The 15,230-nt window shown below is 37.9% G+C and overlaps 1 protein-coding gene across 10 annotated transcripts in view; it reads right to left on the reverse strand.

The window, feature by feature from the left end:
- Positions 1-15,230, reverse strand: part of SRPK2 (SRSF protein kinase 2) — a 271,418-nt gene that overhangs the window by 150,920 nt on the left and 105,268 nt on the right. For 5 of the 10 annotated variants that reach the window (XM_008071760.2, XM_021719444.1, XM_021719438.1 and 2 more), the window contains one exon: positions 3,509-3,572. The exons of 3 other annotated variants lie outside the window; for them this stretch is intronic. In XM_008071760.2, the coding sequence (XP_008069951.1) occupies positions 3,509-3,546 (38 nt within the window). In that variant the 5' untranslated portion in view covers positions 3,547-3,572. Of the gene's footprint in view, positions 1-3,508; positions 3,781-15,230 lie in introns of those variants that run through there. 2 more of the 10 variants (XM_021719442.1, XM_021719441.1) reach the window with 1 other exon arrangement.

A 15,230-nucleotide genomic window follows, 5' to 3' on the forward strand; every position in this document is an offset into this window, starting at 1 on the left:
GTGAGACTCCAACTCAAAAAAAAAAAAAAAAAAGGAGTATAACAACTATTTACATAACATTTACATTGTATTATTATTATAAAGAACCCAGAGGCGATTTAAAATATATGGGAGGATGTATGTAGGTTACTTGCAAATACTGCACCATTTATATAAGGGATTTGGGCATCTGTGAATTCTGACATCTGTAGGGGTCTTGGAATCAAACCCCCTTGGAATCCGAGAGACAACTGTATGTTTTTTGTAGTTATTATTGTTATTATTGCTGCTACTCTTCCCAAGTTACCCCATAAGTCCCAGGAGTACTCTAGCTAGGAAAGGGCAAAAAGAAGAAACGAAAGCTCAAAAACATGGTTTTTTATCAAATAGTCTCAATTTATTTTATTACATTAAATGGGAGTAGACAAGGAAGTAACACTGTGCCCACCACCAACTCTATCATATTCAAGATGTACACATTCATTCATTCAGAAGGCACTCAATTTAAAGAAAGAAAATACTTGTAGTAGGATTCACTCATAAAACCTCTAGAAGTGTACTCTCTTGCAGTGACTCTATCTTCCTCTTAATCATCCAGATACCTCTTTTTATACATTTAATAACATTCTCTGCTCTTAATTTTTAAAATGATTATGCTGAAATTTTTCTCTCTTCAAAAACCCAAAATCAAAAAATAAACTGTAACTTTTTGTAACCCCACTAAGTTTTGGTTCTATGAGTCAATCAATCTGAACAGAAGTATTCCATACCTGCCCTATAAAATGATAGTCTACAAACCTCCCCACTGTTTTACTAAAGGTAAAAACATAATTTTAAATTTCAAGGTGGTATTGAGATCTGTTAGGATAACATGTTTTCTAATTTAGCCCCCAAAACAACCTTAAAAATTCCATTATAATTTTACTTCAAATCACATTTGTATTTTTCAATGAAGGAGTCTCAAGAGTCTATAAAAATAATCTAGGTTTATTTTTTGGTTTGCTTTTCCCATTTTACAAAATTGTCTAAACAAAAGTAATTCAACCAATACTAAACTTTCACAAGGCTAGCAATTCTCCTTTAGTAGGATAAAAATATGAGATGAAAAAATTATTAGAAACATCACATCACAGTTTCTATTATATTTCGTATTTAGAAGTACTTTTTTCCACTCAGTTTTCTGAAATATCAAAAGATCATTCTATACCACAAGAACAAAATCAATTTGGAGAATTGTAACTTTTGGTTTTCTTCCAACGAAGCAGCTTGTCCCCTACTTAAAGAAAGAAGCCAGATTTCTTCAGCCATTCTACCACTAGATAAATGAGAACAGTGACTACATGTGAATTCCAAATATCTCTATGACTTAGGGCGCCATGCTTCCAGCCAATAACGTCACTTAAAAAAAAAAAAAAAAAAAACAGAGCAAAAACTTTTGGTGGACTGGTGAACAAGGAATTTAAAAATGTGATGGTAATGCCACATGATACTATAAGGTATTAAATTCCTGGACAGGATATAGTGTTTCTAGGCCGGTAATTTTTTTTTTAACTTCAGATTCTTATTTTTCAAGTTCTTCCAAACAAATTAAAAAGATAAATAATTTTGACCATTCCTTATTGTATGACTTATAAAAAAAAGGAAGAAGAAAAAAGAGTACTTCTATTTTTAATACATTTTCATTACTGAAATAACTTCTATGTTTGCAAAGTGTAGGCTGATTCATAAGCTACATTTATCACTTATTAAGTCAAGGTATCAGAACTGTCAAATATATCTCTAACTACCCCCCAAAATAATAATAGGTAAATTAAACAATCTCTGGTAAAACTGTATATAAAATTATAAGCATAGTAGCTAATTCTTAAACTTTAAAATTATATGCAAATAAATAAATAAGTAACAAAATCACCAAAACATTTTAGAATATCTTTTCTTACAGAAAATATTTTAACACGAAAACCTCACCCACTCCCAACTTGTTTCTCAATACTATTCATCACTTCTGTTCAGTCCTCAGATTATCTGCAAATAATCCATGATATTCCCTCAAAGCTAACACAAATATTACTGTCATCTCATTAAGTGTGTTCTTTCTAATAACAAACTCTAATATTATAGTTGACACATGAATTATTCACTATTTATACCACCACCCTCTCCCCTTCCCCTCACCACCATTTTACTGACAGAATATTCACAAGGCTGAACACTGTTTTCGTCTCAGCAAACAGTATGCTTAAAATCAAATGGTTAGCCACAAGTCAGAAGTTAGAAGCTACATAAACACAAATGGTTCTAAATTTTTCTAATTTCAGTCTCTAAAGAAAGCAGTAACAACATCAATGTGATGCTCTAAGTTTATAGCCGAAAGCTTTTCACCTAATTATACTAATAAATCGATTTACATGATCATTTTGCCATCAGATCATGTCCTTCATACACTAGTGTACTTCAATTAAATCCATTTTACCATGGTAGGTTCTTCAACTCATATTTTTTCAGCGCTTTTCCTGTATCATTCCTCAACTACCAAATTATTTCTCCATAATATTTTCCTAAATGTAAAGCCTATAAACAAAAAAAAACCCTGAAAACTAACCCTAGAAAACATAAATCTACATACCTTAAGTACAAAATATCAAACAATAAGTAAAAACTATTAGGTAACCAAGAGAAAGATAAGCATCAACTGTATGCCCAAGAATCTCAATTTAAAACATTATGTAGCATATACAATTTTGATAAACAGAAGTGAATACAATATTTACACATCAATAGGCAACAATAGCCCTATTTCTGACTTTAGGTAAAAATATCTTAAATCTTTTTATAAGGCCAAATAGTTATTTTAATGAAATATCTCCTTACAGGTATAATCATATGATTGACAGATAAAATAATTGCTTTAAAAATACTTCTGAGTCATTTTGTCCTTACCTGCAGGCATGAACCATTACTGCATGCAGTGACTGTTCCATTTCCTAGCACAGACTTGAAGAAGCAGCATATCTCTTTCAGAATGTGACTAATCTGTGGGTTTGCAATTCCTAAGCTATTTACAAATGGCACTCCCTTCCCACATAAGAATAAATATTTATTACAATCAAAAATTAAGTATTTTTAACCTAGATCTTACAAATAACCTTGGTAATTCTGTATAGCAGCAACCTCAAAATACAGAAAGAAAACCTAACAGGATCTCCTTAAAGAAAGCAAGATTTTCTCTGTTTACTTTTTAGATAAATTTTTTCTTAAAGCCTTCGACAGTTGTCACACATGAACTAGCAGTCTGCTGTGTTATGGTGTGCATGCTGCAGCTGATTAGGCTTCACTATTTTTTTTAAAAATCAATTACCCTTTGCAAAAGCAGAACAGCTTGCCCAAATACACATTTTCAATACAGCACAATACCAGCATGCAGGACAATACGTTATATAGCAAACTTGACAGGAAAAAAAAATATGTCCTGGTTTGTTTCTTAGCAATGCTACACCATTAATTGTTCATGCAAGAGATGTAGCTGTACCTTTCTGAAGAGGACGACTTCTCAGAGTTAACTGACATCAGCAGCTCAATCTTCTGCTTGATTTCTGGAAAAATCAGAAAATATTCACAACCAAGATTGCCTGCCCTTGCCTTCAAGCCTTAAATCAAGAGATTTTTCTTCCCTAATCCCTTTTGTTCAGAATGAGGCCACAAGATTCGCAGTACTTCTGTTAGGACTGGGATTCAATGGTGCTATAAAGGGAAAAAGCTCCAGAGGCATCAGGCCTTGCTAAACTATGCACATGACTGTTTATGAAAGCAGGAAGTACCATTTCTTTTAAGCAGAGGGGGTGTTTTCTTTTTTAAGGTAGAACTAGCATAGCTCTACAAAAAGATTTAAAATTTCACAAATAAAAATATAAACAGGAAATGCTAATGTCTAAATTCAATATACCAAATAATTTGAGAAGCCTGGCTAATAATGTTACAGGCTGTAACAAACAGACATGCAACCCTTGGCTGCTTCTATTTCACTAGCCCTAAAAAATATGGCTCAGTGAATCATTTTTGTCACTTAAGAATGAAATATTAAACCAGAACCCCAATTTGTAGACAAAAAAATGTTTAACCTTTGTTATAATTTCTTGATTGTGTTTAAAGATATATTTACTATCTAGTCCCTAACTCTTCTAGAAAGAGACTTATTTTAAACCTTAATTTTCCCCTCCTCCTTCGCAGTACAGTACAAGTGAACAGCAACACCCAGTTACCGAGCAGAGATGATATACTTGTCCTTTCAGGAAAGGACTGACAATGCCATCTACAACAGCAATGTAAGTGCCAGTTCAATTTAATTAAAAGATAATTGCTGAAACTGATTCAGAAAGGAGATAATGGTTTAAAAAGGAAGAGCAGGTGACAACAAGAGGGAGGGGGAAAAGAAAAAAATCTAACACGTTTCCTCTAAAATACCAACCGACCTAAGACACACAATTGTAAGTTAATAAAACTGACATGGTCCTCTTATTCAGACTATTTCATATGTAAAACTGTTTTCCTATTCCTAAAAAGTATTTCCAACTGGATTTTTTCAATTAAAGTATGTTTTTATAATAAAGTTTACATATTAAAAATAAACACAGTGCCACTAAAATGCTATGAACAGTCTCAAGATTTCAAAATAGATCTCAATCATTTTGTTTTTTATTTTTAAGGGTAAGTAAAGCAAAATTTAATCTTTCAAAATTTTTACTGTAAAAACCAAGATGGAATATAAGAAGATGTACAAGAAAAAGGAATAAAAACTAGTTATACACAATATAATGGACTTGTACACAATATCCTCTCGATGTTGTTAAAATAAGCGTTTATCCAAATTGTTTAAGCTTATAACTTCATCCAATGGGCATTATAAAAGCAGCATGAATATAGGATGAGAGAATGGAATCTACCACAGCCTGCAGCCAAACTGCCTGATCACTGAGTTTACAGAGCACAGTGGTTTCAACCGGGATGGTAACAATGAGACTTACCTTGAGGATCCTTGGGTGGACTGCAGAGCCTGGCACGTGATGCCATAGTGAACACTCAGAAATGCCCCTCCCTCCCTGTCCCCATTTTAAATCAGTGTGTTAAAGAGCTCGGCCCTGCCTTGGACTTAGAAACAGGCGCCTCCATTTTTAACAGCTAAAGGACTTTGGGGAAATTACTTAAATTTTCTAAAGCCTCTCTCTCCTCTCCTCTAAAATGGGGATAATGATTCCTAAGTGAAAGGCTGTTACAAGGATTTAATGAAATAATTCATAAAAGTAAAGTAGCATTGTTTTTAGCATGTGGTAAGCCCTCTCTGCCTATTGCTATGTAGTACCTAACAAAGGACACAGCTCCCTCAGTATTTACTGAGTGAGTTAATGAAGTATACAAGGTCTGTCCAATGTTAAACAGCTTTTCCATACTTTAAATCCGCATTCTCTGTTACAATCAATTTCACCATTTACCTTTTTTAGTGTTACAATAAGTATGTGGAAATTGCCGAGCTTGGTGGCTCAGCCTGTAATCCAGCACTTTGGGAGGCTGAAGTGAGTGGATTGCCTGTGCCTGAGGGTTAGAGACCCCCCTGGGCAACTTGGTGAGACCTCATCTCTACAATAAATCAAAAAATTAGCCAGGCATGGTGGCATCCGCCTGTAGTTCCGGCTACTTCGAAGGCTGAGGCGGAAGGATTGCCGGAGCCCAGCAGGTCAAGGCTGCACTGGCCGGGAGCGGCCACTGCACTCCAGTCTGGGTGACAGAGTGAGACTCCAACTCAAAAAAAAAAAAAAATGTGGAGATTTAACTTAATCTGTATCTCAGTCTCCCTTCCTACAGAATTGTTCTCAGTTTATCAAATAACTGCTTCAGAAATGAGATTACACTTGAATCCATCTTCATCATGGCAATTTTTTAATTCCAAAATGACAAAAAGTACTTCAGTATATCTACATAAATTTGTGTATATCTACATAAATTTGTGTGCTTAAGATGAAAAGGCCGAAGATTAAACTACACAGCTCTCTCAATGAAGTTTATACCCACCCTGTAAATCTAGGAAAGCTATAAATCAAACTATAAATCAAGCTATAAATCACACTCTGGCTAGTAACTCTGGGAGCTCCAAACCAAAAAGGATTACAACAATACATATATTAAAAGATTTCTACTTCATTTTCACATTATCTCCAGACCTTCAGATTTGTCTATAGCTCCAGAAAGATGAAGAGGCCTAGGAATGTTCACTAACCCTATGTTAGCATTGTATCCTTTGTTACTGTCTATTCCTCCCTAGCCATACCATTCATTGGGTCTGGATACTTCCTACATTCATAAAGAATTCCAGAAGTCATTTAAGTCACTTCCATTCCACCATAACATCTGTCATAAACTGGGAGACTTTGATATCCATACTGATACAACTTCTTAAAACCCTGGCTGAGGACTTTGGTCTCCTTGATCCAGTCTCTTGAACCCCTGTATATCCTGATCATTCACTCCCATGACCAGGTTTAGGGCACTTTGTTATACACACTGCAAATATTTACACCTCAATTAGTTGGTTGTTTTTAAATTTTTCTTTCTTTTTTTTTTTTTTTTGGTCACCCAAGTTAGAGAGCAATGGCATGCTTACAGCTCATCACAGCCTCAAACTCCTGGGCTCAAACAAACCTCCCGCCTCAGTTTCCCAAGTAGCTGGGACTCCAGGCACATGCCACCATGCCTGGTTAATTTTTTTATTTTTTTGTAGAGATGAGGTCTCACTATGTTGCCCAGGCTAGTCGTGAACTACTGAACTCAATCTTCCCACCTTGGCCTCCCAAAATGCTGGGATTGCAGATGTGAGCCACCTCACACCTGGCTTTGTTTTTCAATTGTATTTCATTACTCCCAAAGTAGTATCTGAGACTCAACACTTTCTCTGCAACTGAGTCAACCAATCTTTTCCTTGATAAATTCTAGTCTTCCTATTAAATTGAGAAAGGTCTTCCTCACACCAAAATTTTTTAAATCTTTATCCTATTTCCTCTAATAAGCTTTATAGTAGTATTTTGCATGTAATTCTTGGACGTTTCTAGAATTTATTTTGTTCTGTGAACTGATATAGAGATCCAGTCTGCTTTTATAAGTCAGACTTTAAAACCTTACACCCCACCCCCACAATTCTAAATGACTCTCTTGTTCACCACTTCTTGGTTCTTCCAAAGCAGCAATCTCATAACCTTGTGATTACGTATTCATTCAACCACTCATTGTTTCCATTGATACATTTAGGCCAATGAGTACAAAAAAAGTCTACCAGCCTGATGATTTAATAGATGTATTCCCTATGGGCAAAATTTGGAAATGCATGACAGTACACTGGTCAGCTCCACCCACATCTCCTAGCCTTTAATCAAGCCTTTACCATCTCCCCATTTCCCACCTGAAGACCATGCTTCCTTAGTTCACAAAAAATAAGCAAGCGGTTCCTGTATAACTTGAATAAACATATCTTTTCTTTTTCTTTTTTTTTTTTTTTTTTGAGTTGGCGTCTCACTCTGTCACCCAGACTGGATGGAGTGAAGTGGCTGCTCCCGGCCACTGCAGCCTCGACCTGCTGGGCTCCGGCGATCTTTCCACCTCAGCCTTCCAAGTAGCTGGAACTACAGGTGCGCACTACCACGCCCGGCTGATTTTTTGATTTATTATAGAGATGAGGTCTCACCAAGTTGCCCAGGCAGGTCTCGAACCCACGGGCTCAGGCAATCCACTCATCTCAGCCTCCCAAAGCGCTGGGATTACAGGCTGAGCCACCGAGCCCGGCTGAATAAATATATCTTAAATTATGGTTAATTTGATTTTTTTATAATTTTGTTTTTTAACTACTAAATAACATTACAGGAGGACATACGTTGGGGTTTTTTTTTTGTTGTTGTTTTTATGCTTTGATTTTTTTATTTCTCCTCCCAACTCTGGGTCCTCTGCAGGATCATCTTCTTCCACATGATTTTAAAATGTTGATGCCTGTGTATGATCCCCTTTTCACTCACTGATCCTTCTAGCCACACCCTTGCTGTCATCAACTGGAAGGGCACTGATGATGACTGGTATCTGCATCTCCAGTCAATACTCTCTTACAACCTATAAGCATGGATCTCCAACCCCTAGGCTACATTTTCAACTAGACAGTCCCCGAAATGTCTAAAACTGAACTCATCAACTTCTCAACATAATGCCCCTTTTATAGCTTCTATGTTGGTGAACAGCAGCACTATTGCCCTACTAAGCTAGAAATTTTTGAGTGATCCAACCAGTACCCCTGTCTGATTTGGGATATCACTCCCATCTGCCTCTCTTTTCTGTATCTTATGCTCCAGAAATACTGAGTTCTATTCTATGTGGTTCCCAAGCACAGCACACTTTCTTACTCCACTAAATCTTTCCATGTATAGCTTCCTCTCCCTTGACTGCCACGGTTCAGTTTGTCTCCCTTGCACACCCAATTCACTTTTCTAATCTCAGTCCCAAATGTTACCTCCTTCAAGACACATTCCCAGACAGAATTAAGTCTACCTCCTCTGCCTCTCTATATGTTGCATACACTTGCATTACCGAATTACTAAAATATATAGATTACTTTGACTCCCTATGACATCACGGTTTCCTCAAACCACTTCAATTCACAGAGAGCCTGGTATATCAGAGACAGTGTTGATACTTTCTGTCTTCCCATCCCATTCTAGCCAATCTAGTGGTAAAGTTACTAACTAGTTAAATTAGTAAATTCTTAATATACATTTCCAGATACAACTAATCAGAGATCCAAACAATTTTAAAGCTAAAAGGATCCTCAGAGATGATCATGTAGCTGAACCACATGAATTTATAAAGGAAAAATCTAAGAAGAAAAAAGATGAACAACTAAAACACTCACATTCCTCAACTTCTCCAAAAGGTTATTCTTCTCTCTGAGGCCTTTAGCTAAATTTCCAGGGACACCAGCAACCAAAGCAGAATATTCCAGTGTTCTTTTAAATCAGCATTTAAAATGCTGTCTTTTCCTATCTCCAATCAATTAAAATAATTACTTCCAATCACTTTTCTTGACTAAAACAACAAATCATCTGTGACATGACATTCTTCTTATTACCTTACACATCCCCCAAAATAAAATAAATTTACCGGGATTTCCCCCCTTTATTCTCTTGTATCCACCCTCCAGTCCTTTCTCATTGTACTATTTTATTCTCATTTTTAGTCACGTCTTAGAGATAGGAAAATTTCTCATGAAGACAAAGAGTTTAACTCTTCAGTTAACGGGCCTCTATCTAACATACCACTCTCCACTCTGTAACACACCAAAGTTTAAGATTCCTCGAACACTTAGGAATACCAGTCCAAAGTTAAGCCAGTCCCCAAGAACCTGACCAGGACTAGTAAATTACCAATAACTCTTATCAGAATGAAGTCCAATAAAGGAGGTGCTTCAAAGATTTGGGCATTCTACAACAGAACCAGGCCACTCAATCAACCTAGAATCCTAGGAGCGGTGGCAGCATAACACAGGAAAGCCGTGAAAATACGGTCCTTCATCTTTTTTTTTTTGAGTCAGGGTCTCACTCTGTCACCCATCCTGGAATGCAGTGGCACAATCACAGCTCATTACAGCCTCGACCTTCCAAACTCAAGCAATCCTCCCACCTCAGCCTCCCGAGTAACTGGAACTCCAGATGCATGCCACACCCAGTCATTTAGTTTTGTTTTTTCGTAGTGCTGAGGTCTCGCTATGTTGCCCACGCTGGTCTTGAACTCTTAGGCTCAAGTAATCCTCATGACTCAGTATCTCAAAGTGCTGGGCTTACAGGTGTGAGCCACCAACCTGGCTCCGATGTCATTTAATCACTAAACTTTTACATGTGGACCCTGACATTTTGTGACATTTTAAATGAAAATTTTTAAAAACATAGTAACCAGGCAAATAGTTCTACCTAAATTCTCTTTCCATGGGAGTTATCCTGGCAAATTTAATAAACTTCCTTTCACTTGCCAAATTATTTACATAATCACCCATAAAAATGATTTTATTTGGAGATGTACATAGGGAGGATTTTTAAAAATTCATTACTGCCTTATTTATGTAGAGCTACTTTTAGACAATAGGAAACAAATATGTACTAAGATACCTCAGATGACAGGGCAATATTTCAAGACTATATCTAAAAGTTAACAGGAAAATAACTCGGCAGGCCTCAGAACCACTCTTCTTGAAAAAGCAGGAAACTCCCAAAACTGTTACCAGGTACTCAGTGGGATGGTTCTCCATTTTAATACTCCACCATTCTGGGGTTTCCACACCTCTCTGACCCAATTCCACTCCTCCTGTCACTACCAAATAACAGCTTCTCCACACTGTTTCCCATGTTCACGCGTTCTGCTGCCACAGGAGGCAAGCATATGGCCTCCTTTCTTGGTGTCTCCAACATAGGCCTCTGATTATCTTGAAAGAACTCCCACCGAAACATGAAAGACATGCAGAGACTTTTCTGGCTCAGATGCCAATCTTCTTAGATACTACCATCTAAGGCCAAGTATTAAGGTTCTCACTCAAAACTCAAGAGACTGGCACATAAGGGACAGGAATGAAGCAAGTCCTCTGAGCTACCGACCAATATCTTGAAAGACCGGTCTAGTCTAAAAAGGAAGCCCTTGCTATCTCAATTTTCATTATTTAAGTCCTCTCTGTTATGAGAACACAGAAAAGCAGAAATTGTGCAAACAAAAATGATCATTAATGAACTGAGCATTCAAACAATTATCCCTGATCATTACCAATCTCTCTCCCTACGCATCAAAATCTTTTTTTGTTAGTCTCTCATTGATGGTCTTAAATCCAACAATTCAATAAAATGCAAAACCAGAACAAGGTGAAAACTGAAAATGTGTAAAACACACAACATTTGACAAATCTGATAAAAGATACAAAAAAATGCTAGGATCCCAGGCAAAATCACTGATAAATGACGACACAGTAGAAGACTGTACAGTTAGTAACTGGAAAAGAAAAATCAACAAGGACAATAATATGCTAGATGCCTCAAGAATGATAATTATTTAATTATCAGAGGCTGAAAGAGGGGAAAATAATAAAGCCCTTAAATAATTTACAAAAATGCTCTTCATTATGATTACATTAAAACCTATCAGACGTCCAATCATGTTATTATACAACTTAGTAGGGAAATGTATGCCAGAATAATCAACACTTGATATCTTCTTTGTTCATTCTAAAAGTCAGTATGTGTTTTTCACTACAATTTACATTTTGCTAAATGAAATAATCTTTACTTTCAGATTTTTATTTAATTTTTCAAGATAAAATTCCAATCTCATCCCCTTCCTTGAAAGTAGCCTTTTGCCAGTTTCAACTTTTCTCCTGCTGTAATTCCAAAACAAGATTCTTTGTGTTCCTGAACATAGCGCCAACCAACTATAATGTGTTTACTCCAAACTCTCCAATGGGGTGGGAGCAGGGGGTGGAGGAGAATGAAGGGATAGGAGGAGATGGAATAAGGCTGGCTACGTGGTTACATTTCTGATTTAGAACTTCCAAAGCAGCTGCTATGGCCACTTAGCAGAAACTTTGACTAGGAGCGGAAATGCTTTTCCTTCTGCCATTTAAAAAAATTATTATTCTGGGCCAGGCTTGATGGCTCAGTCTGTAATCCCAGCACTTTGGGAGGCCGAGGCAAGTGGATTGTCTGAGCCCGCGGGTTTGAGACCAGCCCTGGCAATGTAGACAGACCTCGTCTCTACAATAAAATAAAAAATAGCCGGACGTGGTAGCACACATCTGTAGTTCCACTACTCAGAAGGCTGAGGCGGAAGGATCGCTGGAGCCCAGAAAGTCGACACTGGGGCGGTCGTGAGCGTGCATGTCACTGCACTCCTGTCTGGGCGAAGGAGTGAGACTCCAACTCAAAAAAAAAAATTATTATTCTGAGTGCAATTTTAACCCAAAAGAAATGCTAGTTTTAAAGGAAAGGTTTGCTGTTCATTTCCAAATCATAGCAAGAAAAGTGAGTCAGTCCCTCCCCAAATTGGGAAACCTGCCCCCAAAGGGGACAACAGAAAGCCAGCAAGCAAGAAGGCAGAAAGAGACTGCTGCTCACCAGTCCCAGATTACCCAGCAGAGAGGCTGAATGAGACACGTTAAAACTTTATAGTTCACCCATCAGTATTTGTTACCAGTGTTTTGGTGTAGAATTTCAGGAACAACTAAATACAAAAACATATCAGTATGAAAATATGAGTGTTTAAATAAATCTCTAATATTTTCAGCCTCACCACCATTGCCCTCTATTAACAATGAAATGTAATGAGATCAATCCCTGAAAACTGTCTACAGGTTTCACACCACAGCAAAGTCTCATGAATAGTTAATCTAGCCTCTCAATAGAACCAAGGCACTCTTACCCTGACTCTGCTGGGGAGACAGGAGAAGTAACACAAGTTCCTAGATAATTAACTGTACGCTGTTACACTCAAGGTGACACCCAATGCCGTGTTCACCATGACGCCAAGTTGTGAAGCTTTCTCTGTACATACTCTTAAAAAATGAGTGTCATTTGTGGGTTTTTTTGTTTGTTTTTTTTTAGTTGGAGTCTCACTCTGTCGCCCAGACTGGAGTGCAGTGGCCGCTCCCGGCCACCGCAGTCTCTACCTGCTGGGCTCCGGCGATCCTTCCGCCTCAGGCTTCTGAGTAGCCGGAATTACAGGCGCGCACTACCACACCTGGCTAATTTTTTGATTTATTGTAGAGATGAGATCTCGCCTGCCCAGGCAGGTCTTGAACCCACGGGCCCAGGCAATCCACTCACCTCAGCCTCCCAAAGGCGCAGGATTACAGGCTGAGCCACTGAGCCCAGCTCATTTGTGTATTTTAATGATGTAATATACAAACTTTAGAAGTTACATCATAGAATGATACTCGGAAAAGGGAAGTATTTTTATAATTTTAACTTAGAGATTGTTTTTTCATACTGGATATTAATAAGACAACTGAAACTACTTGGTTCTCTAATATTATAACCTACAAAAACATAAGCCAAGATGTTTTAATTCTATTTACAATTCTTGCACACAATGGAGTGTGAATTCACAAAGGCAATAAATGCCAGCATTCCAACTCCCTTGGTAAGCCAGGGCCCAACCAACCATCTCAAAAACAAACTTCATTATGTAAAGAGGTGGTAAAATTATTGTGCAAGGCTGCTTACATGTTTAAGAAAACTAGTCATAAAAAATAAGTTTGTTTATTAGGTTTAAGAAGAATTAGTGCTCGAAACTCCCAACTCACATTAGCTTTCAGAGCTTAGGAACCAAGACTGATAAGATACATATAGTCTAATTTTTCCATCCTACATTTCCTCAACACCAATTTGTATTGAGCTAGGTGCTACCTAGGGTAGGAGGGTGAGGGATGTAATAAACATATGCAAGGCAAAAATCCCTTTCCTCAGAGAGTTCAGTCTAATATTTAATATTGTGCTTTAACCATCAGGCTTATTTAAGCCCTATACAGAGGGTGCCAAAAAATATATATATACAATTTAAGAAAGGAAAAAGTTGCATTAAAATTGTAATACTAGTCTGGGCACAGTGGCTCAACCTGTAATCCCAGCACTTTGAGAGGGTGAGACGAGAGCATTGCCTGAGTCCAGGGGTTTAAGACCAGCCTGGGCAACTTGGTAAGACCTCATCTCTACAATAAATCACAAAAAACTAGCCAGGCGTCGTTCTGTAGTTCTGGCTACTTGGAAGGTTGAGGTGGAAGGATCACCTTAGCCCAGCAGGACGAGGCTGTGGTGGCCGTGAGCATGCCACTGCACTCCAGCTTGGGTGACAAGAGTGAGACCTCGCCGGGCTCGGTGGCTCAGCCTGTAATCCCATGCCTTTGGGAGGCTGAGGTGAATGGATTGCCTGAGCCTGCAGGTTCGAGGCCTGCCTGGGCAACTTGGCGAGACCTCATCTCTACAATAAACCAAAAAATCAGCCGGGTGTGGTAGCGCATGCCTGTAATTCCGGCTACTCGGAAGGCTGAGGCGGCAGGATCGCTGGAGCCCAGCAGGTAGAGGCTGCAGTGACCGGGAGAGGCCACTGCACTCCAGTCTGGGTGACAGAGTGAGACTCCAACTCAAAAAAAAAAAAAAAAAAAAGAGTAAGACCTCAACTCAAAAATAAAATAAAATAAAATAAAATTGTAATACTCAATATAAACCTATAACAAAAGATGACTACCAAGTCACGCTTGACTTCTGCAATTACAAGAGGTGCTCAAAGTGGTTATCATCAGCGTCTAGACACTTCTGATTACAGCGAACTACTGCAGGACTTGTTGTTGTGTGAGGCCTCCTAGATCTTCTCTTGTGCACATCACACACACAGTACCATGCATCTCAAACATATCATGAATGAGTATAATTGTTAGGCGGGTTAGAGATTCTGATGCATACTCACACCTCCACTGTCGTTGTACTTCCACGATATTCTCTAATTTCAAATACCATGTCAAAATAGTCTTGCGATCCTCGAACAACAACCAAGCTTCTGCCATTTTCTTTGTCCTGTCTCATGCATGGTGATGTTCACATTCATTTGATTAACACCATCTTTTGAGCAAACATCATTATACACATTGCTACCGTAATTCAATTCAACTTAGAAAAGTAATACATAGAGAACATCTCTTAAAATGTGTATACATTTTTTGGTACCCCTGGTATGAATAAACTCATTTAGTCTTCACAACAACTGCAGAAGGTAAGTGCCTAATATAATTTCTTTCTTTTAGCGGGTGAGGAGGGTAGGATTAGAGACAGGCTCTTGTTATGTTGCCAGGCTAGTCTCAAACTCCTGGGCTCAAGGGATAGTCCTGCTTTGACCTCTCAAAGTGCTGGAATTACAGACATGAGCCATCAAGCCTGGTCTAACTTCAACGTAACATGCCTGGAAATCAAAGCTCTGAAAGTCGAAAAAATTTACTCAAGATTCCAGAACTCTAGCCAGGGCAACATCATGAGACCATGTCAAGAAAAATTAAATTAAATTAAATTAATAAACCTTTTAAAAATATTCCAACATCATGAGACCTTGTCTCTAAAATAAATAAATAAATAAGAATGTAAAGAAATATTCCAGCTGGGCTCGGTGGCTCAGCCTGTAATCCCACGCCTTTGGGAGGCTGAGGTGAG

This window comes from Carlito syrichta, unplaced genomic scaffold (assembly GCF_000164805.1).
Source record: "Carlito syrichta isolate Samal-C Ts95f unplaced genomic scaffold, Tarsius_syrichta-2.0.1 Scaffold314713, whole genome shotgun sequence".
Classification (NCBI taxonomy): domain Eukaryota; kingdom Metazoa; phylum Chordata; class Mammalia; order Primates; family Tarsiidae; genus Carlito; species Carlito syrichta.